The following is a 24,265-nucleotide window of genomic DNA, read 5'->3' as shown; positions in this document are numbered from 1 at the left end:
GGCCAATAGCAGATACATCCAGAACCCAGGCCAATGCGGAGCGCCGTGCGCTCAGATTGAGAACAAAGGACTGGCCGTGACATATGCAGTAACAAAATGTCACCAGTATGTCTATGGGAGTCATTTCACGGTATCAAGGACCATAAGCCCTTACTCAGCCTCTTTAAGGAAGACACGATGATTCCACCAATAGCCTCGGCCAGAATCCAACGCTGGGCACTGCTGTGGGTGGCTTATGAGTGCATCTTCCAACATCGTCCAGGAGCACAGATCACACATGCAGATACCCTCAGCTGACTCAACTGCCTTTAGCCCTTTGTCCCCACCAGTTACGGAAGAAGTCATATTGACGTTGAACTTCATGGACACCCTTCCCGTGACACCTGCATAGATCCGCATGTGGACCCAAAGGGATCCTGCGTGAGCAAAATTACGCCACATCATCCTGCACATGGGTTTGAGCTATCATTCTGTGACCGTCAGCAGAAGGAAGATCGGGCTGGGTTCAAAAGAAAATCAACTGCAAGTTCACTCCGAACCTGCTGCCGCCTGCCAGTTTTGCCCTCAGGGATTCTCTCCTGGTTGAACCCTGTGTGCCATGTGAATGAGAAGTGTGCCTGGCTATTTATTTGATTGAGATTGATGCAAAAATGACAATTGGTGTTACATTGGTCCTGAGACTTTGTTTTTAAATTTAGAGTAGCCAATTCATTTTTTCCAATTAAGGGGCAATTTAGCGTGGCCAATCCACCTACCCTGCACATCTTTGGGTTTTGGGGGTGAAACCCACGCAGAAACGGGGAGAATGTGCAAACTCCACATGGACAGTGACCCAGAGCCGGGATCGAACCTGGGACCTCGGCACCGTGAGGCAGCAGGTTCCTGAGACTTTTACACATCATGGATAAGTTATCCCAAGCCTTCCTTCTACTGGTCACTTTAGATGCCTGTAAAATTTTACAAATAAATTCAGTAGCCGAAATTCAAAGGTGGAGGAACTGAGTCCCGGCCAAATCTCTGTCCAAAATTGTTATTTCCGATTCACCTTAAGGTTAGAAATTATGATTGGGTGATATTAGTGGAAGAATGCTTCACATGCCCGAGATTCATGCGAGATTCTCCACTTCGCCGGCAGCGCACTCACGCCTGCGGATTTCCCGACGGCGTGGGGGTGGTCACAGTGGGAAACCCCATCGGCCGGCTGCCGGGTCAGAGTATCGCGCTCCCAGCGGGGGCGCGCTGCCCCAGAAAACAGATCTGGCGGGACGGAGAATCCCGCCTCACATTTCTAATGAAGATTTTCACCTCTTTATTTTAAAAGGGTTCATGCCTCAAATAATGTAATATACTGACAGATGCCTCATTACACGTTTGCTAATATTATATATACAATATAGAACAGTACAGTACAGAACAGGCCCTTCAGCCCTCGATGTTGTGCCGAGCTTTGTCCGAAACCAAGATCAAGCTATCCCACTCCCTGTCATTCTGGTGTGCTCCATGTGCCTATCCAATAACCGCTTGAAAGTTCCTAACGTGTCCGACTCCACTATCACAGCAGGCAGTCCATTCCACACCCTAACCACTCTCTGAGTAAAGAACCTACCTCGGACATCTCCCAACCTGAATCTTATAGTTATGCCCCCTTGTAGCAGCTCCATCCACCCGAGGAAATAGTCTCTGAACGTCCACTCTATCTATCCCCCTCATCATCTTATAAACCTCTATTAAGTCGCCTCTCATCCTCCTCCGCTCCAAAGAGAAAAGCCCTAGCTCCCTCAACCTTTCCTCATAAGACCTATTCTGCAAACCAGGCAGCATCCTGGTAAATTTCCTTTGCACCCTATCCAATGCTTCCAAATCCTTCCTATAATGAGGTAGCCAGAACTGCACACACTACTCCAAATGTGGTCTCACCAGGGTCATGTATAGTTGGAGCATAACCCCGCGGCTCTTAAACTCAAGCCCCTTGTTAATAAACGCTAACACACTATAAGCCTTCTTCACGGCTCTATCCACTTGAGTGGCAACCTTCAGAGATCTGTGGACATGAACCCCAAGATCTCTCTGTTCCTCCACATTCCTCAGAACCCTGCCGTTGACCCTGTAATCCGCATTCAAATTTTTTCTACCAAAATGAATCACCTTGCACTTATCAGGGTTAAACTCCATCTGCCATTTTTCGGCCCAGCTCTGCATCTTATCAATGTCTCTTTGCAGCCTACAACAGCCCTCCACCTCATCCACTACTCCAGCAATCTTGGTGTCATCAGCAAATTTACTGACCCACCCTTCAGCCCCCTCCTCCAGGTCATTGATAAAAATCATAAAAAGCAGAGGACCCAGCACTGATCCCCGTGGTACACCGCTGGTAACTGGTCTGCAGTCTGAAATTTGAAACAGTCTGAAAAAATGAAACAGAATACGGTAAACCCATTGCAATAAAGGTAAAACAAAGGAGAATGTTTACAATGGGCAGAGTAACTCACCAAAGGTCACGTTAACCTACAAACGTTCAGTTGAGTGATAAACTTATTTAAATTATATCAGGTACCTTCAATACCATAAAGGGGCTATATTTAACAATTTAAAAATCCATCACTGGCTCACCACCTTCCTAAATCTAATTAATAATAATTGTTACCACAAATGTATTTATCCATTCCAATTCATAGAATCATAGAATCATGGAATTTACAGTGCAGAAGGAGGTCATTCGGCCCGTCGAGTTTACACCAGCCCCTGAAAGAGCACACTACCTAAGCACACACCTCCACCCTATCCCCGTAACCCAGCAACCCACCCAACATTTGGACACTATGGGGCAATTTAGCGTGACCAATCCACCTAACCCGCACATCTTTGGACCGGAGAACCCGGAGGAAACCCACACAGACACGGGGAGAACGTGCAGACTCCGTACAGACGGTGACCCAAGCCGGGAATCGAACCTGGGTCGCCCGTGCTGTGAAGCAACAGTGCTAACCACTGTGCTACCGTGCCACAAAAATTGACCAAAATAATTAAAGGACAGTTATATTCTCATGGGATAGAATCATTGAATCCCTACAGTGCAGAAGGAAGGCCTTCGGCCCATCGGGCCTGCGCCGCCCCCCCCCCCCCCCCCCGAAAGAGCACCCTACCTAAACCCATTCCTCCGCCCTATCCCCAGCTAACCTTTGAACAATAAGGGGGCAATTTGTCATGGCTGGAAACCCACGCAGACACAGGGGGAAAGTGCAAACTCCACACAGTCACCCAAGGTTGCAATCGAACCTGGGCCCCTGGCGCTGTGAGGCAGCCGTGCTTACCACTGTGCCACCATGCCGCCACACTGACGAAAGCATGATTCCATTAAAGCCAAATATCAAAAATGCCCTGAAATATTTTTGCATTGTCGTTAAATATTCTTGGTGATGCTTCGTTGAGGGGAAATATACGCTAAAGCCATAGAAACGTGAAGCAACAAAACAGGAAGAAGCTTACTAAATAATAACTTTGGTTGCTTCTATTAGGATTGGACAAACACAGCTACAATACATGTAATATTGTCCATCTTACACCTCTGCTACTGCCCGTACAGCTTGGTCAATCACTTATCATTACCATTGCCAGGGATCTGGCACTGGCCAGTTCTAAACAAGCTACCATCATCACCTTTCACCAATGCTTTATTCATGGGTGTTTAGTTTTGTCGCTATCACCTTAGCAGTAGCTGACACATGGACAATTCTCTTTTTGTATTAATTCAAACTTTCCCAAGACGGCAGTGTGAGTCGTCACCTAGAATCATAACGCAGAGAAGAACGCCATTCTCTCTGTTCTATGTGTTTAATACTTAATAAAACTGTAAAACCCATTCTTTGCAAATATTGCATGAGGATCTCATTCCCCCGCCCATGGACCTTCCTTACATTAATAGCCTCTTCCATTTATCATCTTACTCTTATTCAGTCTTGTTTACGATTACCGCTGCATGCAACAATAATATTCACATTGGATTCCCTCTGTATTCCTCGTCTTTGCTTCTGGTCTTCAGCAAAGGCTGAATTGCTGTGTTTTGATCTTCTCCACATCCTACAGTGGGGAAATGGAAATTGTAGTTGTTATATCTTTGAGAGATCTTGCGAGACATCGTGATCTGGATCTTGCTCTTGCTGGGCGAGATCCAGATTTACATATTTAAGTGAGCCAGTAGGCACCTGGGGGGAGGGCTCCCAGGCCATCGGAGGCCCCTGGGTGGTCGGTCTCTGGGCAGAGTGGTAGCCTGGCACTCCCACTGGCATCTGGGCATCTTGGCTAAAGGTGCTAATGCCAAGCTGGTAGGGGCACTGCCAGGATGCCAGGCTAACAGTACCAAGGTGCCTGGATGCCAGGTAGTCCGTGCCAAAGATCAGGACCAGGGTGGTGCCTGCCGTCGAGAAGGGGGGGGGGGGGGTGAGCAGGGCCTCAACGACTCCTGAATAGATAAGTTGGGATGCTGGAGGTGACCGGTGGCCACGGTTGGGAATCTGGCAGGAGTGGGGAAATTGGGGCAACATTTAAAAATGGCGCCCCGATCTCTTCCTGGCACTGGCGAGCTGTGTTAGTCAGTGCAGGAAGTGAGGTAAGTGCGGCCTGGGCGGGGCGTTCCTGAGTCCCGTTTAATAGTCGGGTCGTTCTCTGCAACAGTCATGCCAGGGCCCTCTGGCACCCACATGGGGGATGAGCATAAAGGGGACACCTCAGTAGCCTCCACTCAGGACACTCCTAGGGTGTGATGCCACTCAGAATAACCTCTGCCTGTGCCCACACCAATTCCAGCAGCACAGATTACTGAGGACACTTCTGCTCCAGAACAAGAGGTTTATACAGGCCGGGGCCCTCCACCTGGGGATAGCAGCCAAGGCCATCGCAGCCATCAGAATGTAGCAGTCAGCAGGCTGCCTCCGCCTCTGGGCTGGCTGCACCAAGGCTGGTGGTACAGTTAGAAAGTTAAAAAGTTTTGATGTCACTTCAGGGTCACGTGTGCTCTGTCACTGTGAATAAACTTCATTCTTTGTCAATTATTCCATGGGTACATGACTGTAATGGTCAGATGGAAGTTTTTCATTTGGATCTTTGCAATCCTCTTATTGCGAGATCTGTCCTCACATTCAGAATGCCCCTTTTAAGATTAACATTCATGTTATGTCAACCTCAGAGCAACTTGGTACTGGATGCTTGTGTGTTGCCAGGGAGATGTGAGTAATTCTCCTCCAGTTCACCCTCTGGCAGGACCGCGCCTCTTTGCTTAATCAGATTGTGAAGGGCACAGCAAACTGCGATCATGTGGCAAACCCTCCCCAGTGAGCATTGCAGAGACGCCTAGGCGGTCCAGGCATCTGAAGCACATCTTTAGCAGTCCAATGGTCTGCTCAATGAGAGAGTGTGTGGTGGGGTGAGCAGCGCTGTACCTTTCCTCAGCTGGAGTCTGAGGGCAACACACTAGAGCCATGAGTCAGTGTTTAAGTGGGTGATTCATATCCCCCAGAAACCATCCCTGCAGACATTCCGACCCCTTGATCCCCGGCACCTGGGAATGACTGAGGGAGTAGGAGACATGGTAACTCCCAGGGACTCATGCACCAATGGACAGGATTTGCTTTTGATGGTCACACACCAACTGCAGTTGACGGACTGGAAATCCTTGAGGTTAATGAGCCAGGGAGTCCGTCTTGTTGCTAACTTTTGGTTGGTTCAATTTGCTCTGTTTTATAACCTTTGCTCTAGAGTCGCCAGGTATCTTTATGATACCGCCACGAGGTTCAAGTTCAAGTACTGATCAATAACTCAACACACAATTAGTAAGAGTCAAATCAAAACACATTTATTATACACAGTAAATCACTACTCATGCATAAAACTCTACTTTCTAGACTATTCTCTATCACTAAAAGGCCTCGGAATTGGCCCACCAGGTCAGGGGAACAAATTGCCTTTCGTTCAGGTCCTGAGTCCGCAGGATTCAAAAGCTGGTATGGACTGGTAGCTAGGAGCGCCTATCTCATAGCGAGCGTTCACTGGAGACTTACTTGGTTGGTGCGGCAGTTGGGCAGTTCACTCTCAGGGGTTGATTCGCGTTGTTGAGTGACCCTGCCAAGAAGACCGATTTGAACTTGGGGCTCTACTTTATAGTCCCCAGGGGCTTCCCGCCCTTCGGGGCAGACCCCGTACCTGGTTTCAAGTGATCGGACTACGTCCCGATCACTTGGATCGATTTCTCCAATACTGGAGTTGTTCCCTGATCGCTGGGCGGTCCCTAAATGTCCGTTGGCCTTCCTTTGTCTTGGCTCCTGCTGGCGCCGAGGAGTCTGGCTTGGCCTTATTCACCTGAAGTGTATCAATTGTGCCTGGGAATCGCTCATTACTATGCAGATGGCTGCTGGTTTCCGTGCTGTCTGGTTTTTGCAAGTTCCAATACACAGGATTTCTGCACTTGCTAGTTTTTGCCTCTGTTGGCTGAATTTCCCTTTAGTCTTTGCGGTTCTCCATTTTAAGTCGGGAAGTGGCCAACCCAGGTGGCTACAGTCTAGTCACATGGGTGCAGTCGCTTGATCCCTGCACCCTAGGGAATCCAAAGATAGATGCAAACCCCATGAATCGCTGAACCAGGCTACCCTCATCCAAAACAACAGTTATATAATGATGGGCCCTCCTGTCAAGGGCATCGGTCACCTCCTGAATGCACCAATGTGCTGCTGACTGAAATGCTGCATAGGTCCCCAGTTGCTTCCTGGAAAGACCCAAAGACAAAGGAATTGAGCACTGCTGTCAGCTTCAGGGCTACTAGCAGGGGAACCCTCCAATCCAATGTGATGTCAGGTCTATTCGGAGCATGTGGTCGATGTGGCGGACCGGATCTCTGGAATCACACCCTTCGCCTGCATAGCCTCTCAGTCATTTGTGGAGAGGAGACTGATGGATGAAAGACCTTTGGTGTTGTCAGTCATCTCCGCAGTCGGGGGGGGGATTCTCCCCTACCCGGCGGGGCGGGTGGTCCCGGCGCTGATGAGTGGTGTGAACCACTCCGGTGTCGGGCCACCCCGAAGGTGCGGAATCCTCTGCACCTTCAGGGGCTAGGCTGGCGCCGGAGCGGTTTGCGCCCTGCTGGACGGTGCGGAAGGGGCTTGGCGCCACGCCAACCAGCGCCGAAGGGCCTCCACCGGCTGGCGTGAGTTGGCGCAAGCGCGGGAGCACCTGCGTGTGCTGGCGTCATCCCAGCGCAGGCACAGGGGGGGGGTTCATGTCCACATTGGCTATGGCGGAGGACCACAGCAGCCGACGCGGAGGAATAGAGTGCCCCCACGGCACAGGCCCGCCCGCGGATCGGTGGGTCTCGATCGCGGGCCAGGCCACCGTGGGGGGGCACCCCCCGGGGCCAGATCTCCCCGTGCCCCCCAAGGACCCTGGAGGCCGCCCGCGCAGCCGGGTACCGCCGGTAAGTACCTACTCTAATTTATGCTGGCAGGACCGGCTGAAAAACGGGCGGCCACTCGGCCCATCGCGGGCCGGAGAATTGCCAGGGGGGGCCGCTGCGAGCGGCCGCCGACCGGTGCGGCGCGATTCCCGCCCTGCCAAATCCCCGGTGCCGGAGAATTCGGCAGCTGGCGGGGGCGGGATTCATACCGCCCCCCGACGATTCTCCGATCCGGCGGGGGGTCGGAGAATCCCGCCCCAGGGTCTCTGCTCCGCGGCCACCTGGTTTTTAAAATATAAATTTAGAGTACCCAATTCATTTTTTTCCAATTAAGGGGCAATTTAGTGTGGCCAATCCACCTATCCTGCATATCTTTGGGTTGTGGGGGCGAAACCCACGCAACAGGGGGAGAATGTGCAAACTCCACACGGACAGTGACCCAGAGCCGGGATCGAACCTGGGACCTCAGCGCCGTGAGGCTGCAGTGCTAACCATTGCGCCACCGTGCTGTCCTCTCGGCCTCCTGTTGATACCCACATTCCGCCCTTGATGTTGACGACTTGTAAATTAAATAATTGAACCAACGTGGCTCTGATTCCACTCATTAACATACTAGTGAGCATTTGTTTGCTAATGGTGAATGAATGGAAACCGTTCAGCTGCAGATGAATGGCATTAATTGTTAACCTGTGATTCCCCATCACTGATGGGATGGCAGAGTTGATGCAGCTGTGCCCCTTCACTATTGCATTCACTCTCCAAGGCTGCATCCCCGTCATTCACTGTGTCGCTTTTCCAAATTTAAGATGAGTCTATTGAGTTGTGCTGATCCCTTTCAAGTGCTTAATTAGAAACCTGGCTTGCTCTTTCTTCCTGGGCAAGTGGCTCTGAGTCCTGTATCATTGACCTGGACCCTGTCCACTGTAGCAGCACCAACAAGTGAGTATGCGTTGCAAGAAGAGGCCGCAGAGGCAAGTTTCCAGGTCGTCTCACCCTTCATCATACCCCTCCCAGACAGAATAGATCTTACTTCGATTTAGGAAGACACCATTTTACCTAACTGTCTCGATGGTGATCCCACACTTTTATTACAGAACAGAGTTCAACCCTCCCTCCCTTATTGGCCACGTGCTCCTGTACTCCCTAACCCCAGTCACAGTATTGCTTTGAGATGGTGACACAGGAGAGCCCATGGGTACAACAGCATGGTATTGTCAATGAAAATCAGCTCGGCATGGAGATAGAGGGCAGAAACCGGTCTACCCCGGCAGGCTGGTACACAGCACATCACCAAATTTGGAGAATTCCGCCCAAAGTTTTCCATCACCAAAATACTGGCTGCTAACCTCCATAATCTATGGTTGTAGTCATTTCCGCCTCCGTGGTGTTCTGCACTGTGGTACTTGGCCTTTCAACTTAGTTTCTCCCAAAAAACTGCTGCTTATTCCCTACATTATGCAATACCGATACAGTTTTGCTGTGATTAGGTTTTTTGTGTAAAGAAATGAAATGAAAATGAAAAGGGCCCTGATTGTAACTTTTTAAAGTCCTTGGGAACTTTGGATAAAATAGGCAGTCGTTCCAATTGGCTTTTTTCGATTTTGACTTGGGCCCACGTCGCATGATGCAGATTCACGTGTGCTGACACATAGTAGGAAAAGCTGGGCGACATTTCGTTATTCATAGAATTTACAGTACAGAAGGAGACCATTCAGCACATCGAGTCTGCACTGGCCCTTGGAAAGAGCACCCTACTTAAGCCCACACCTCCACCGTATCACTGTAATCCAGTAATCCCACCTAACCTTTTTAGACACTAAGGGCAATTTAGCATGGCCAATCCACCTAACCTGCACATCTTTGGACTGTGGGAGGAAACCGGAGCACCCGGAGGAAACCCACGCAGACACGGGGAGAACGTGCAGTCTCTGCACAGACTGTGATCCAAGCAGGGAATCGAACCTGGGATCCTGGAGCTGTGAAGCAACATTGCTAACCACTGTGCTACCGTGCCGCCCCTTATTGCATTCCAGACACCATCATTTGGATGCACCAAAGAGCGCGTCTGAAATTTCTCCAGGTCCGCATTCACACAGCAGTGTGCCCAGTCATTCAGGTTCAAATGACCTCCAGTCCAGCCTTTGGGAAATGTACTATTTAATCTTCCTTGTCAGAATTCATGATTTAATTCATTAACAAATGAATCAATTAAGTTGAGCATTTGTGTCTTGTTCTTACAGCAGTTCACTTTTTACAAAATAACCCTGACATGCAATATACTTTATGGTTGATGGTTTAATTATTGACAATGAAGAACAATGAGCTCTCAGAAAATTCTAACCAGTGCGGTGAAATAATTCACAAAGAGTTGTGTTCTTCAAGCCATAAGGTTGCTGTCTAAATGAGCCCTTCATGTTTTCACACCGTCTCTATTTTCTGTTAACCTTCATCATCTCAAAAAAAAATATCCAGGAATTACTTGGCTTCTCCAAATGAGTATGTAATTAAAAATCAAAGACAATGCATAACGTTCCAAAAATAGGACAGACTTTCATTTGAGCAAGTTACGAGAAACGCCATTTCAATGAATAAATATTGAACACTGAATACAGAGCATGGCCTGAATTTTTCAGAAGGTGGGGGTCTCGCTTCCCGCAATCTGAAGAGACAGCGGGAAGTGAGACCCAAAGAATCGGCAGGAATGAATCCCTGCTGTCTCCAAGTGCCCGCAGCTATTTCACACTCAAGTGAGCAAGAAATGACTGCAGGCGGGGGATTAGGCCCCTCACCCGGGGTCTGAGAGAGCTGCCAGCAAAGATCTCCAGTTCCTGCAGCTACAGCGCTACAGTGGACAGAAGAAGTTCAGGAGGGTGTCGGAGCCTACACTCGGGCACCACAGGCCCAGGTAAGTTCAAGGAGTCCCAGGGTTGAGTTGATAGAGACGGCCTGGGTGAGCGGGAGAGGGTGATCAGGGACTTGAGGCAGAGGCCGGTGGGGAAAGGGAAGTGCTGAAGCCACCAGACCTTAAGATGGAGGGGGTGCCAGACTTCAGACGGGGGCTTCTAATGGAGGCGCCACCCTCACCACATCCCTTCCCGCCTGAGTTGTAACTCTTTTCATTTTGGGCCTCCCCCATGGAAGTTCAAGCCTCCCGCCAGCCTAAAAATCGAGACTGGTGGGAAACAGCTCTTATATGGCCAAATGATTGGATCTCAATTGGGGCAAGTGGGGGCTTCCTGTTCAAGGACCTTGCCCACCCTACTATAAAATCATTGTGCAATTGGGGTGGGTGGTAACCTGGAGGAAATCCCATCCATTCAATTTCAAGATTCCCCCCCCCACACCGTCTAAAAACCCGCTGGTGTGGGAGCGTACAATTTTGACCATCATTTCCAATCCTGATCTAATGTGGAAATAAATCAAAGCAACTTAAACAGCAATAAAGCAATTTAGAATGCAATCTGTTGAAGAGTGTAAACAAAAGGGCTAGCCAAGAAAGAAAAACATTCTTTACAATAGGACACAGGAGTGGACATTCAAACGCTTACTACATTTCCATTCATCTGATAGGCAGGTTTCTTGGATCAGATGTTCAGACAATTTTCATTCTTTATTTCTTCCTGTGGTAGTAAAAGGTAAAAGTTAACAACTCCTAAATGTAGAGTGTGCTTCACGTCCACACGGAATATCCTGTAGATGAAGGATTGGGCTGGAGTTTTCCGTCAGGAAGCGGTGAGGCTCATAGCACTCACCGTTATTCATGTGCAAATGGTCCAGAATCTTCAGGTGAGGGACAGATGAGAACTTGACTGAATATCCAAAGGTTGTTCTTTGAGCTGTGGCACTCTCCCGATAACTTAGTAAAAACAACTGTCTGCCTCACCATTGAAATTCATTGGTTGGCATAAAGTTCCTGTATTTGCCACGTGATACAAACTTAGGGTGGCATTCTCTGCCCCGCCGCACCACTTTTCTGCCCCGACCGGCCGGCGGGATTCTCCGATACGCCAGACGGTCAATGGGGTTTCCCGTTGTGGGGCAGCCCCACGCCGACGGGAAACCCCCGGGCGCCGGCAAAACGGAGACTCCCGCCGGCGGAGAATCCCTGCCTCCATACTTCACACAAAGTCTTGTCATTTCAAGTCTAAGAGTCTTTTTAACAATGAGTTCAATGTTAGTTACTACCAATCAATCTCTGGCATTGAAAGTTAACTTTTTTTAAAATTCTTTTTCGAGATGTGGCAGTCGCTGGCTAGGCCAGCATTTATTGCCCATCCCTAGTTGCCCTTCAGGGGGTGGTGGTGACTTGCCTCCTTGAACCCCTGCAGTGCTCGAGGTGTAGGTACACCCACTGTGCTGTTAGGGAGGGAGTTCCAGGATTTTGCCCCAGCGACACTGGAGGAACGGCAATATATTTCCAAGGCAGGCTGGTGAGTGGCTTGGAGGGGAACCTCCAAGGGGTGGGGTTTCCAGGTTTCTGCTGCTCTTGTCCTTCTAGGTGGTAGTGGTCTTGGGTTTGGAAGATGCTGTTACAAATATGGAGTCTCAGTCCTTCAGGAATTAGTAATTGTCTGAGACTTCAATTTTCTTAATTAAATTATTTCTTTTTTTACTTTTTCTCCCTGTCCTTTTCTCTGTTTCTTTGAATAAAATCTTTCTTTCCTTCTCTTTATTTCCCTTTCTGCATCTGATTTGACATTGGATTCAGCCTTTCTCAGTCCCTGTGCTGGTAATTTCACAATCCTTCAATCTGAGGTGCAAAGAAGCTAACCTTATTCATCGTGTACAAAATATCCAGTTTTTCTCATTGCAGCATTACCAGCTCACAATCCAGTATCTTACCATGCAGTAAAACCTAAAAGCCTTATCATGCAAGAACAATTTAACTAATGGAAGATATGATTAGACAGCCTGCCATAGCAAAATAGTGCCTTTATAATTCGATAATAATCTGAATCCAACTGATTTACATTATTTTTGTATATGTTCCTTTCCTATTTTTTCGCAGAAACACAGATTCATACAACACAGTGTGCCAATTCTTGAGCAATTCAGTTTTAGCCCCACTGCCCGACTCGTTCCCTATATCTCTGCAATTCTTTTGTTTGAGGTACTTATCCAATTCTCTTGTGAAAGTTAATATTAAATCTGTTTCCACAACCCCATCAGGCAGTTCGATTCCAAATCCAGAATACTCATTGCTAAAATGTTCTTCACTTTTCTGCACCACCTTCTATACTCTGAACGGGAGATTGGACCTTTTCGAGGGGAAGCAGTGGCATAGTGGTATTGCCACTGGGCTAGTAATGCAGAAGCCCAGAGTCATGCTCTGGGGACCGGGGTTCGAGTCCCACCATGACAGATGGTGAGATTTGAATTCAATAAAAATCTGGAATTAAAAGTCTAAAGGTGACCATGAAACCATTGCCGATTGTCTTAAAAACCCATCTGGTTCACTAATGTCCTTTAGGGAAGGAAATCTGTCGTCCTTACCTGGTCTGGCCTACATGTGACTCCAGGCCCACAGCAATGTGGTTGACTCTTAAATGCTCTTAGGGATGGGCAAAAAATGCTGGCCCAGCCAGCGAAGCCCAGATCCCATGAACGAAAAAAAAACAGCAGATAAGAGGTCGATGAGAATTGCCCAAAGAAACTGTATCAAATTTTCCCTGATTTTTCCTGTTGGACATCAGCTTCCAATCGCACAGCTGAGGGTGTGAACGTCGAATACCCTGAGCACAAATTCCCATGCATCGATGCTGTATCGAAATTCTACGTTGGCCAAATAGCTCACCCTGGATGTTATTCCAACGAATTCAACATTGAACTGGATCAGATAGCCATTATTGGCATCTCAGTCAACTAGAAGTAACAACAATGCATATCCAGTTGCTCAGAACATATCATTGAAAGTAATCACTTGCATTCCTGCCAAAGAAGAATTGCTGACAAGTTGACGTTTCACTTTTTCACCGCCCCCCCCCCCCCCCCCCCCCCCTCTGCCCTTTCCAGGATATCGCAGTGTTCCCTAACAAAGATAAGACTGTTCTCGGAGATGGAGGAATTACTCTCAGTGGGGGTCAACGGGCAAGAATTTCCTTGGCAAGGTTGGTATTGCAAATTAACATTGTAGCAATAGGTTTTGACAAAAGGGAAGTGATGTGTTTGATTGGAAGATGAAAAACCCATTGTTTCTGGTAAGACCATCCTTGTATAACAGTACACTTCGCAGATGGTTCATTTTATCAACAAGTAGGATATAACAGCAGCCTGGTCTTGAATGACAATTCTCTCACCGGGAGAGCCTTTCCACTGTGGCTGATTCAGCCAGAACATTACAGAAGGTAAATGCATTTCTCTACATGCCTATGGATCATTTCTGAGTCAAATCTGAGACTTTTAAAACTTATATATGTTCCTTGGAGCTGATATAATAATTTGTATTTGTATTTACTCTTAATGATTTCCATTTTAAATTGTAATTCCCTTGGTGCCGTGTTACATTTCCCATTTGCAGAGTTGGGCAGGTCACCAATAACTGAACATTATTAGGCGAAGTATATGAGCGACCTAAGATAACGTTGTTCACCAATTTACTTCTCTCAATCTGACTCGAAGTGCACTGGAGTACCTGTATTTTATATTATAGCAATTCTCGTCTCAAGAAAATATTTGTCATGATTTCTATTAAATAAATACTTAGCGCCATAAAAATGAACAGTGAAAAATGCGCTCTCTTAGATCAAATTTGCCCTTTGAATAGCACACAGGCATGCACAGCTTTTGCTGCTGTCGTATTACCAGTGACCTTTGACCATCATAATGGTATTCACACTGAGGTTTAAACTTCAGATTTAGATAACAGCTTTCCGTGGTATTCATCTTGGCTGACACACAGAGAGAGGAAAGCATTTCACACAGTCCAAATAGCACTGAGGTACGAGTTACATTAATATTGCTGAAGTTATTCCCCCCCCCCTCCACACCTGCTGCTGGTCACTTCTCCCTGAAGAAGTCAATGAACGGCTGCCACCTCCGAGCGAACCCCTGTAATGAACCTCTTAAGGTGAACTCAATTTTCTCTAGCCTAAGAAACCCTGCCATGCCACTGACCCAAACACCCGACTTTGGAGGCTCCGAGTCCCTCCATCCCAGCAAAATCCGTCTCTGAGCCACCAGGGAGGCAAAGGCCAAAACGTCGGCCTCTCTCCCCCCCTTGGGCTGCCAGATCTTCCGACACTCCAAATATTGTCACCTCTGGGCGCGGAGTCACCCTCCCTTCCAGGACCTCTGACATAACACCCGCGAATCCCTGCCAAAATGCCCTCAGCCTCGGACATTGCTGAAGTTATTCGGGGTTCTAACACTACAGTCTTAAAGAACGTGTAACAATATATGTCCCAGCTACAGTTTAAAGTTGAGTCTGATGAACTGGGGCAGTGCTTTAATTAATGGGAGTGGCTGAGCCAATGTTTTTGAGTCGGTGCTTGGGAAGGTAATGCTACATTGTACCAGCTAAAATCTATTCAGTCTGTACCTACAGGCTGGCAACACATTTTAGATTCCAGAAACGAGGTAGCGGTGTGTTCCGCAAAATAATCTAAACGATGAATTAGAATTTGTCATTGTGTGCAGTTTCTGATAATATGATCATCTGTCACCTTGGAGAAAATAAACGAGAAGCTGAAGGCTTCATTTGAGCAGTTCCTGATATGTTAGTGTTGCAGGTCACAACGTTAACTTTATCGAGGGAGTGCCTTAATCTCACTAAGTGTGAGTTTCTTACTCAACCCTATGAATATCAATAACACATTGTGGCCACATACAGTTTTTATTTCGGATCTAATGGACGGTCCCATCGTTCACTGCCTGTGTGGAGTTTGCGCGTTCTCCCCGTGTCTGCGAGTGTTTCCTCCGGGTGCTCCGGTTTCCTCCCACAAGTCCCGAAAGACTTCTTATGGGGGGAATTGGACAGTCTGAATTCTCCCTCTGTGCACCCGAACAGGCGCCGGAATGTGGCATCTAGGGGTATTGCACAGTAACTTCATTGCAGTGTTAATGTAACCCTACGTGTGACAATAATAAGCATGATTATTAAAAAAGTATACATGTGTCCAATGGACTGTTGTGTATGTGGACTGCTAACTTAACTTTTGCAAGACTAAGCATATACTCAATATTTACAATGAACTGTAAATTAATTAATTAGTGGGGCAGGTTTAGCACACTGGCCTAAATAGTAGATCCCTCAGGATCGGGTCCGTATATTTGCTTGGGACGGCGACTCACGTACCCTATAACAGGATGCCATCTTCCACATTAAAAAGCCAGGCCAGCAGCACCGTTCAATTCCCGTACCAGCCTCCCCGAACAGGCGCCCGAATGTGGCGACTAGGGGCTTTTCACAGTAACTTCATTGAAGCCTACTTGTGACAATAAGCGATTTTCATTTCATTTTCATTTTCATTTCACAAAATAGTTGATAGCTACTCAATAGATTAATAATAATAATAATAATCTTTATTGTCACATGTAGGCTTACATTAACACCGCAATGAAGTTACTGTGAAAATCCCCTAGCCACCACACTCCGGCGCCTGATCGGGTACTGTGGTAATACCAGGTATTGCAGTACCTGAGAGGTGGATGCCCATTGGCTAGACCTAGGAGTCTACCATTGGCTAACGTACATAGCTCCGCCCTGAGAGGCGGGGTATAAGAACCAATGCTATCCCAGCAGCCTTCACTTTCTGTATCGAAGCTGCTGGGTACAGTTCTAGCTGATTAAAGCCTATTAGTTATGACTCACCTTGTCTTGAGATTAATTGATTGTGCATCAGGTACACTGAGGGAGAATTCACAATGTCCAATTCACCTAACAAGCATGTCTTTCAGGACTTGTGGGAGGAAACCGGAGCACCCGGAGGAAACCCATGCAGACATGGGGAGAACACAGACAGTGACCCAAGCCGGGAATTGAACTTGGGACCCTGGCGATGTGAAGCAACTGTGCTAACTACTGTGCTACCCCATGTTTTTCTTCCATGTTCTAAGTATTTACTCAGCAAGGGGATTGTATTTATTATCGGCTGGTGGAATTTGCTGCTGGTTTGTTGCTGTTTGTGCAACACAGTTTAGCTATGAAATGAAATGAAAATCGCTTATTGTCACAAGTCGGCTTCAAATGAAGTTACTGTGAAAAGCCCCTAGTCGCCACATTCCGGCGCCTGTTCGGGGTGGCTGGTATGGGAATGGAACCATGCTGCTAGCCTGCCTTGGTCTGCTTTAAAAGCCAGCGATTTAGCCCTGTGCTAAACCAGCTATTAGATCTGGGCGGCAAATCTGACCATCACAAGGAAAAACTTATTTTTGTTTTGCGAACAAGTGACCAGTGGGTCTACCAAATAAGTTCGAAATTGTATTTTTGTTTTAAGATCAGCAATATTTGCCTGAATTTATGGACTGGATTTTACATGCGCCCCCCTGCAGGATTGGCAGGTGAGCCATCAGGACTCCCGCCCGCCCATGTGCCAACTGAGGTCCTAAAGTGGCCAATTAATGGCAAATAATTAATGGACAAAAATGTCAGCTACTCAGGAAAAAAATATTTCCAGTTTCATTCATGGTGAATGGCGGTATATGTTAACGTTTTTACTGTGGCTTTTCCATTTTAATTTAGAATGATGCATTTTGGCATGAATATAGTTTGCCCTGAGGTTCGCCCAATATGGTTGGGACAAAAAGACCTACCCTGAGGTGAAATGTTAACACCGCATGTAGGATACAAACTTAATATTTTTCTGCCGGAGCAGACTTTTTCTTGATAATGGTGTGTCATAAACACATGGGGCTGGATTTTTCTATTTTGAGGCTAGGTCCCGGAGTATGTGTCCAGCCTTACGATCACAAAAGTCGGCGGCACCCCCACACCGATGCTCCGCCCGGTAGGGGGCTAACATCCGCGCCACATAAAGCCCGGCTTTACCTGCAGATACGGATGGAGAATGCGCGGGTATGTGGCTGCGCATGGGCATGGCGGCGGCATGCAGCAGTCGCGCCGTACAATATGGCACCAGCTGCGAGCAGACCCGGCCTGCCAGACAGTGGCCCCTGTAGCCCCCGTCGCCACCCCCGGGACCCCCCCCCCCCCCCCCCCCCCCATCAATCCTCCCAGCCTCCGCCGAAGGCCACCTGCCAGCAGAACAGCTCCCCCCACCCCGACTGTGGCAGCACTGGACACAGTCCGCAGCCACCATGCGAGGTCCCCGAAAACTGCGAGCTCACGCGCCCCACGCCGTCAGGAAGTCGGAGCATCAGGAGAGGGCCTCGGGTGATGTCCTGAGACCGTCCCAACGGCGTGCGCCTTACTCACCGATAACGCCTTCTTTGAGGGGGTGGAGCATCTGTAAAACGGCACTGCCCCCGAGTTTGGCGTCGAAACGGGTTCTCCGGCCAATCGCCGAACACGGTTTCCGCGTCAATTGGAGAATCCAGTCCACGATCTTGTCATATTTACATAGAATGTCTGCCTGAGAGGCTAGAACCTCCACCGTGCCTGTTTGTGGTGATCAGCACTAGGGCAGGATTCTCTGCCCGTTCACGGCAGCAGGAATCTCCAGTCCCGCTGCATCGAATGGGGGATGTGGTTGAGCACCAAATTCACCGGCATCGCTAGCAGAGGTAGCGGGGCGGACTCGCAATCGAGAATCCCGGATAGTTACTCAATCCCGTTTGTGGCATAATCTACAATTGAAGATGAATTGCCATGCCAGGCAACGCCCTTCCTTTGCAGCTCCTGGCTGGAGCGTACTTTCCCGCCGATATCAGGGCAGACCATACTAAGACCAGTTCAAAGCCTCGCGCCTATGAATAATTCAGCCAGTGCTATCCCAGTCAGGGCGTGTGGAGTGTTCCTATAGCAGAACAAGGATCTGGCCAGTCTTGTGTCTGGCGGCCCTGAAGTCTTTTTTGACTCCGCGTTTGTCCCGTCTTTTCCGCCAATCCTGTTGAGGCAGGGTGATAGGGGGCCATCTGATTGTGCCACACCCCATTAGCCTTCAGGAATCCCGAGAATTCTTCACGTGTGAAAGGTGTTCCATTATCAGTAACTAGCACCTCTGGGATTCCGTGTCTACAGAAGGACAATCCTAACTTATCAATGGTTGCCCTGGAAATGGTCGCTGACATCCTATGTAGTTCCAACCACTTTGAGTGGTAGTAGGAACAGGAATATCGAGCCTTGAAACAGACTGGCAAAATTGGCGCGTAAATGCACCCATGGCCATCCCGGCCATTCCCACGGGTGAAGAGACGCAACTGGCAGAGGTTTCTGTGCCTCTGACATACTCCGCATCGCTGCCCTCTTTATGTCAGTGCCCAGGCACTGCCACCAAACCTAGCTACGTGCTAACATTTTCACTTTGGACATCCTTGTGCCCGTTGTGTAGATCCCTCAGGATCGGGTCCGTATCTTTGCTTGGGACGGTGACACACGTACCCTTCAACAGGATACCATCTTCCACACTAAATTCGTCCAGCTTTGTCGAAAATGCCCGCAATTCGGCAGGGAGCTTCCTGTGCTGACCCCCAAATAGAACCATGTGTTATACCTTCAAGAGTACCAGGTCGACCTGTGTCCACTCATGGATTTGGGACACCAGTGTGGCCACTGTCTTGTCTGTGCTGGGAGGAGGAGAAGGTCGCGTTGGCAAAGGCTTAATGCATCCACGTTTGCTATCTGGGTGCCTGGACGATGCTCAAATGAATACTCGTAGGCGGCCAGCAGGAGGGCCCCATGCTGGATCCTGATGGAGGCGAGGGGCGGAATTGCCTTTTCTTCCTTGAAAAGATCTAGCAATGGCTTGTGGTCTGTGATGATCATGAATCGCCGACCGTACAGAATACTGATGGACCTTTGTCCCAGAGAAGACAACTGCCAGGCATTCTTTCTCAATTTGCACATAATTGCACTAGATTGCGACCAGTGACCAGGGGGTGAAAGCGATCGGCCTCTCTCTGCCATTCTTCCATGTGATGTAATAAAATGGCGTTAACACCGTACAGCGTCACGTCACATGCGACAAGTAGGCGTTTGGCGGGATCAGAATGCGTCAGTACACCAGAAGAAGTTAATTGTTTCTTTGTGTGAATGCATCTTCCTGTTGTTTTATCCACGCCCATTCCTGGTTCTTTTTTAAGAGGAGGTGTAGAAGGGCTAATATTGTTGCGAGGCCAGGGATACACTGGCCGTAATAGTTCACCAGTCCCAGAAAAGACACTGGCCGTAATAGTTCACGAGTCCCAGAAAAGACCATCGCTCCATAGTGTTTTCAGGGGTAGGGACTGTGGTGATATACATCACTGTAAGTACACAAAGGGTTAATGTACATACACTACACCTAGCTAGACACTAGAGGGAACACCAGAGACATAACACACAGAGAATTAACCCAATAGGTCAGTAAGATAGGACACGACCAATGGCAGTCACGATACACACAGAGGTGACACTACCACAGGAGGGCATTACACCAACCCATATAAAAGGACACATCACACATGCTCAGTCTCTTTCCAGTGGAGACACTCAGTGAGTACAGGCACAGGGTTGATTGAGCATCACACCCACCACGTGGATTGTAGCAGACTGGTTAGTCAGTCTGAGTAGCTATAGCAGGATTAACAGTAGCGTCGAATCCAAGTAGGAGAATTGTTAATAGTTTAATAAACGTGTTAAAGCTATCTCCAAGTCTGAACCTTCCTTTGTCAGAGTGCACATCAAGGAAGCAGCTTATGCTACGACAAGAGCATAACAAAACATTAGGGACCTGCTGAATGGCTTGTACCTTCTCTGCGATTAGGTGCAACCCTTCATGGCCCACCCGGTAGCCCAGGCACACCACTTCCCTCGCGTGAAAATTGCACTTCTATCTCTGCAGGCGGATACACCCCTCTGAGAACCGACAGAGCACCTCACCCTTGTGATCAACACAACACCTAGAAATACTGCCACTTGCGGCAACCCTCAAAGTATGTTTTCCATCACCCTCTGGAATATGGCACAAGCCGACGACACACCAAATGGTAATGTGGTGTATTCATCATACCCCTAAGGGTGGTTATGGTGATGTGCATACAGGAGGCAGGGTCCAATTCTAACTGTGAATACACATGCTCATATCGAGCTTGATAAATGAGTGTCCACCGGCCAGTTTTGCATATAGGTACTCGCTGCAGGGCAATTGGAAGGTCATGTTGACAGTTAACTTATAGTCCCCACACAATCTGACTATTTCATCAGGTTTGAGCACTGGAACTACCAGCGCCGCCCAATCGGCAAAACATACTGTCCTAATGATCCCAAGTCCTTCGATCCGGCAAAGTTCAATCTCGGCTTCTGCCAACCAAGCTTAAGGAACGGGGCAAGCTCTGAAATATCACGGTTGTACATTCAAGTCAACCTGAATCTTCGCAATGGCCCCTTTTATTTCCCAGTCTGGGCTGAAAAACCTTGCGGTGTTTTCCTAGCACTTTGTAGAGCCACACGATCCTATTCTGCCTGTCCGAATATAGGCATTTTAGCCAATTGCGGCCCAGCAGGCTGGGGCCGTGTCCTTTGACAATGATTAATGGGAAATGTGCTGACTGTTGTCCGTAAACCATCATGACCAACGGTTCTCTGGTATACGTTACCAGTTGTTCAAAGGTGAGAGCGTCCAGAGCTGCTCGATATGTTAGGCTTTTAATTGCTCCATAGGTATGTGCATCACAGGCATTCGCTCATTCTCCGTGATATTACTCACTCGAAAACAGTACCTCATGTATTTTGTGTACTGTGCTTCGTGGTGAACACGTCCAACCTTCCAAACAGAGGCATATTGAAAACATTTTCCAACCTTGATCCAGCAGAGTAAAGGAGGTGGTTTAACTGACACTGTAGCAGCGTCGACAGTAATCCAGTTTTACCCTCATCGCCAGTTGTGTAGACCACAAATGAGGCCGAACCGAGCTGGTGCAAAATTAATTTTGGTTTCCTTCAACGTAACGATATTTACAACATCCATCAGATCCTAGCCGGGTCTGACCTGTTGGTTTCATCCCTGGCTGACTTTATACTGAATTTAACCATGATTGATCATGGCTCTCCGTCCCCTTATCGGGGCTCGTATTCTGCGAGATTCACGGGGATAGCGATTGCTCCCACCCCGTAGATCTCGTGCGGGTTACAGCAGTTACAAAATCTTCCAAGTAAATAGAACCACCACTGATATCCACAAAATGGACGGGAGGAAGACATAAAGGACACCACGATTGGACACAAAAATAATAATGGTTGAAATCCATATGAGTGCAATGATTCAACCCAAGGACACCATCTTACTTGCAACTAGGGCATCAGTTGAAAACATATAAAATCCCCTTTTCCGACTTGCCAGATGTGATCCTTTAGCTGAAATGATTGAGGGAAAATGGCAATTCAAGTGTAACTGTTCTGTCTACAAAGACACTGTGATATCCAGTAATCTTCAATGCGAGCCTCCATGCCTCCTTTCCCCGAGGTGGTATCTCTTGATTAACTCTCACTTTAGCTCAGTAGTGGGCAACCTGAGGTGCGGGGCCCAAATGCGGCCAACGAAACATTTGGTTGACCGCTGCCAGCATACATCTTTGCCACATTCCACTAATTTTGATACACGCAGTTTTTTCCGACCAGTATGACTGAAGTAATTTGCATGTAAAGAAAGGACAAGTGAAGTGAGGTGCGTGCTGATTGCTCACAACGTTGACTGTAAGAGCCCTGCGCTCCCTTTGCGTCGCATTTTGGTTTTACCATAATAATCTTTATTATTGTCACAAGTAGGCTTACATTAACACTGCAATGAAGTTACTGTGAAAATCCCCTCGTCGCCACACTCCAGCGCCTGTTCGGGTCCACGGAGGGAGAATTCAGAATGAATTTGGAGTTGATGAGAGTTCTATTAAGCATTAATGATTAAGCATTTTCTCCAACTTGTTATGAAATATATGATATGTATTTAATTTTATTCATAGCCTTATGGCCAGTGAACGAGCCCGATTACAATCTTGCGGCATACTGAGATGAAGGAGGTCACCCTTGTGGCCCACTCACCAGCCTCATTTGCCCATCACTGCTCCGGCTGGTCCTAGAATTTGTTGTATAAGGTTGCACATATAAGGTTAATTCCAATCTCTTTATTGATCCAATCAACAGCAGAATCATTAACCGAGCAGGGCATTTCTGTTTAGGGAATATTTTCTTAGCAAATGTCAAGATCTCAAAATGTTCTATTGGTATCAACTGAACTAAAAATGTGCTGAATAATTCAGAGGATTTATCTCAGCCTTTTAAACACAGGCAGCCATTGTTTTGCTGAGTGTTGTATGACCCAATGGTGATAAAATCAATACATTTGCATAATTGGTTGTTAAAACGCTGTCACTAGTTGCCAATTTACTGGCAAACAGGTTGCTTAACTGTAACTTTATTTATCTGGGGTCAAAAACGTTCTTCTCATTTTCATGCCAAGCTGTAAAAACATCATTGATTTACCTAGTTATATCTTTCTGTCTGCAGAGCACTCTATAAAGATGCTGATCTGTATCTACTGGATTCACCATTCAGTCACCTTGATGTAACTACCGAAAAGGACATATTTGAAAGGTATCTTGCAGAAACTATTTAGCAGTTACACCAATTCTCTAAAAATATATTCAATGTTCCCATTCCTGACTTAAATGCAGATTGTAGGACCTATAGATTAATTGAATGACAATTGAGATTGGAGCTCTGTAAGTGTTTACTACATGGTGGATGCGACACGGGGGCATGGATGGGGTGTGGCTCCCTTCAACATTAATCCATTTTACAAAATTGCAATGGAGACATCTGGCCAATTCATAGGATTAGATATTTCAATAAGGGAAGTGGATGACAAATTGGCTTGTAAACGAGCAAATACTAATCTAACTCTGCTGCACAAATAGCATATACGGTTAATTTGAACATTTGATCAGATCTGTTAATAACTAATTTGCTCAAAAACAGTACATTTCTTGCTAATTCGGATTTTCCTTAAAGATTTCAATTGGCCGTTCCACCCACTCGATACTTTCTGAAAAGTGGGAGTGGTGGACTTGTCACTGATGTTACAATTTATGGATTGTTTTTTGGGGTTGAAGTTTTTCTTTTTACAGGTTAGGCTTCTGTTAGCCAAAAACAATCTTGTTGTTTGGTAGATCTTTAACACGTTAGACATGCAATAGCTCACTTTCCATTTATGTTGAACTTAACAGAATGCTGGATGTTTTATTCAATCCACTAGAATGAGCCATGATGTTGTCTCTCAATGTCCACTGATTGAATTGGATATCTTGAAGTTATTTGTAGAATTGGTCGTTTCATATTTGATTGGCCTGTTGTTATTCTAGGGAACTGCAGTATATTTGATAATTAGTAACAAATAAAGTTACCCAGAAAACTGATTATACGAACAGGAAATTTGAGTCAATTGGAAGATTGTTGGCTACCTTACCTCTCTTGGTTTAGTTCAGCAATTAAACTGCACCCTTAAACATATGATGCACAATCTATTCATTTTATTTCCAAGAACTCTAATAAATAATCATGACACAAACCATGAAGCTTTAATCTTATTTTATTCATTCAAGGGAGGTGGGCATCGCCGGCTAAGCTAGCATTTGTGACCCATCCCTAATTGCCCTTGAACTGACTGCCTTGCTGGGCCATTTCAGAGAGCAATTAGGAGTCAACTGCATTGTTGTGAGTCTGGAGTCACATGTAAACCA

General features: G+C 47.2%; 1 protein-coding gene across 4 annotated transcripts in view; it reads left to right on the top strand.

The window, feature by feature from the left end:
* cftr (CF transmembrane conductance regulator) overlaps positions 1–24,265 on the top strand; it is a 222,753-nt gene that overhangs the window by 96,502 nt on the left and 101,986 nt on the right. For all 4 annotated transcript variants that reach the window (XM_072485246.1, XM_072485243.1, XM_072485244.1 and 1 more), the window contains 2 exons: positions 13,451–13,545; positions 23,034–23,120. In XM_072485246.1, coding sequence (XP_072341347.1) covers positions 13,451–13,545; positions 23,034–23,120 — 182 coding nt within the window. The remainder of the gene's footprint in view (positions 1–13,450; positions 13,546–23,033; positions 23,121–24,265) is intronic.

The sequence above is a fragment of the Scyliorhinus torazame genome, chromosome 19, assembly GCF_047496885.1.
Source record: "Scyliorhinus torazame isolate Kashiwa2021f chromosome 19, sScyTor2.1, whole genome shotgun sequence".
Classification (NCBI taxonomy): Eukaryota; Metazoa; Chordata; class Chondrichthyes; order Carcharhiniformes; family Scyliorhinidae; genus Scyliorhinus; species Scyliorhinus torazame.
This window is presented reverse-complemented; position numbering and strand designations above follow the sequence as displayed.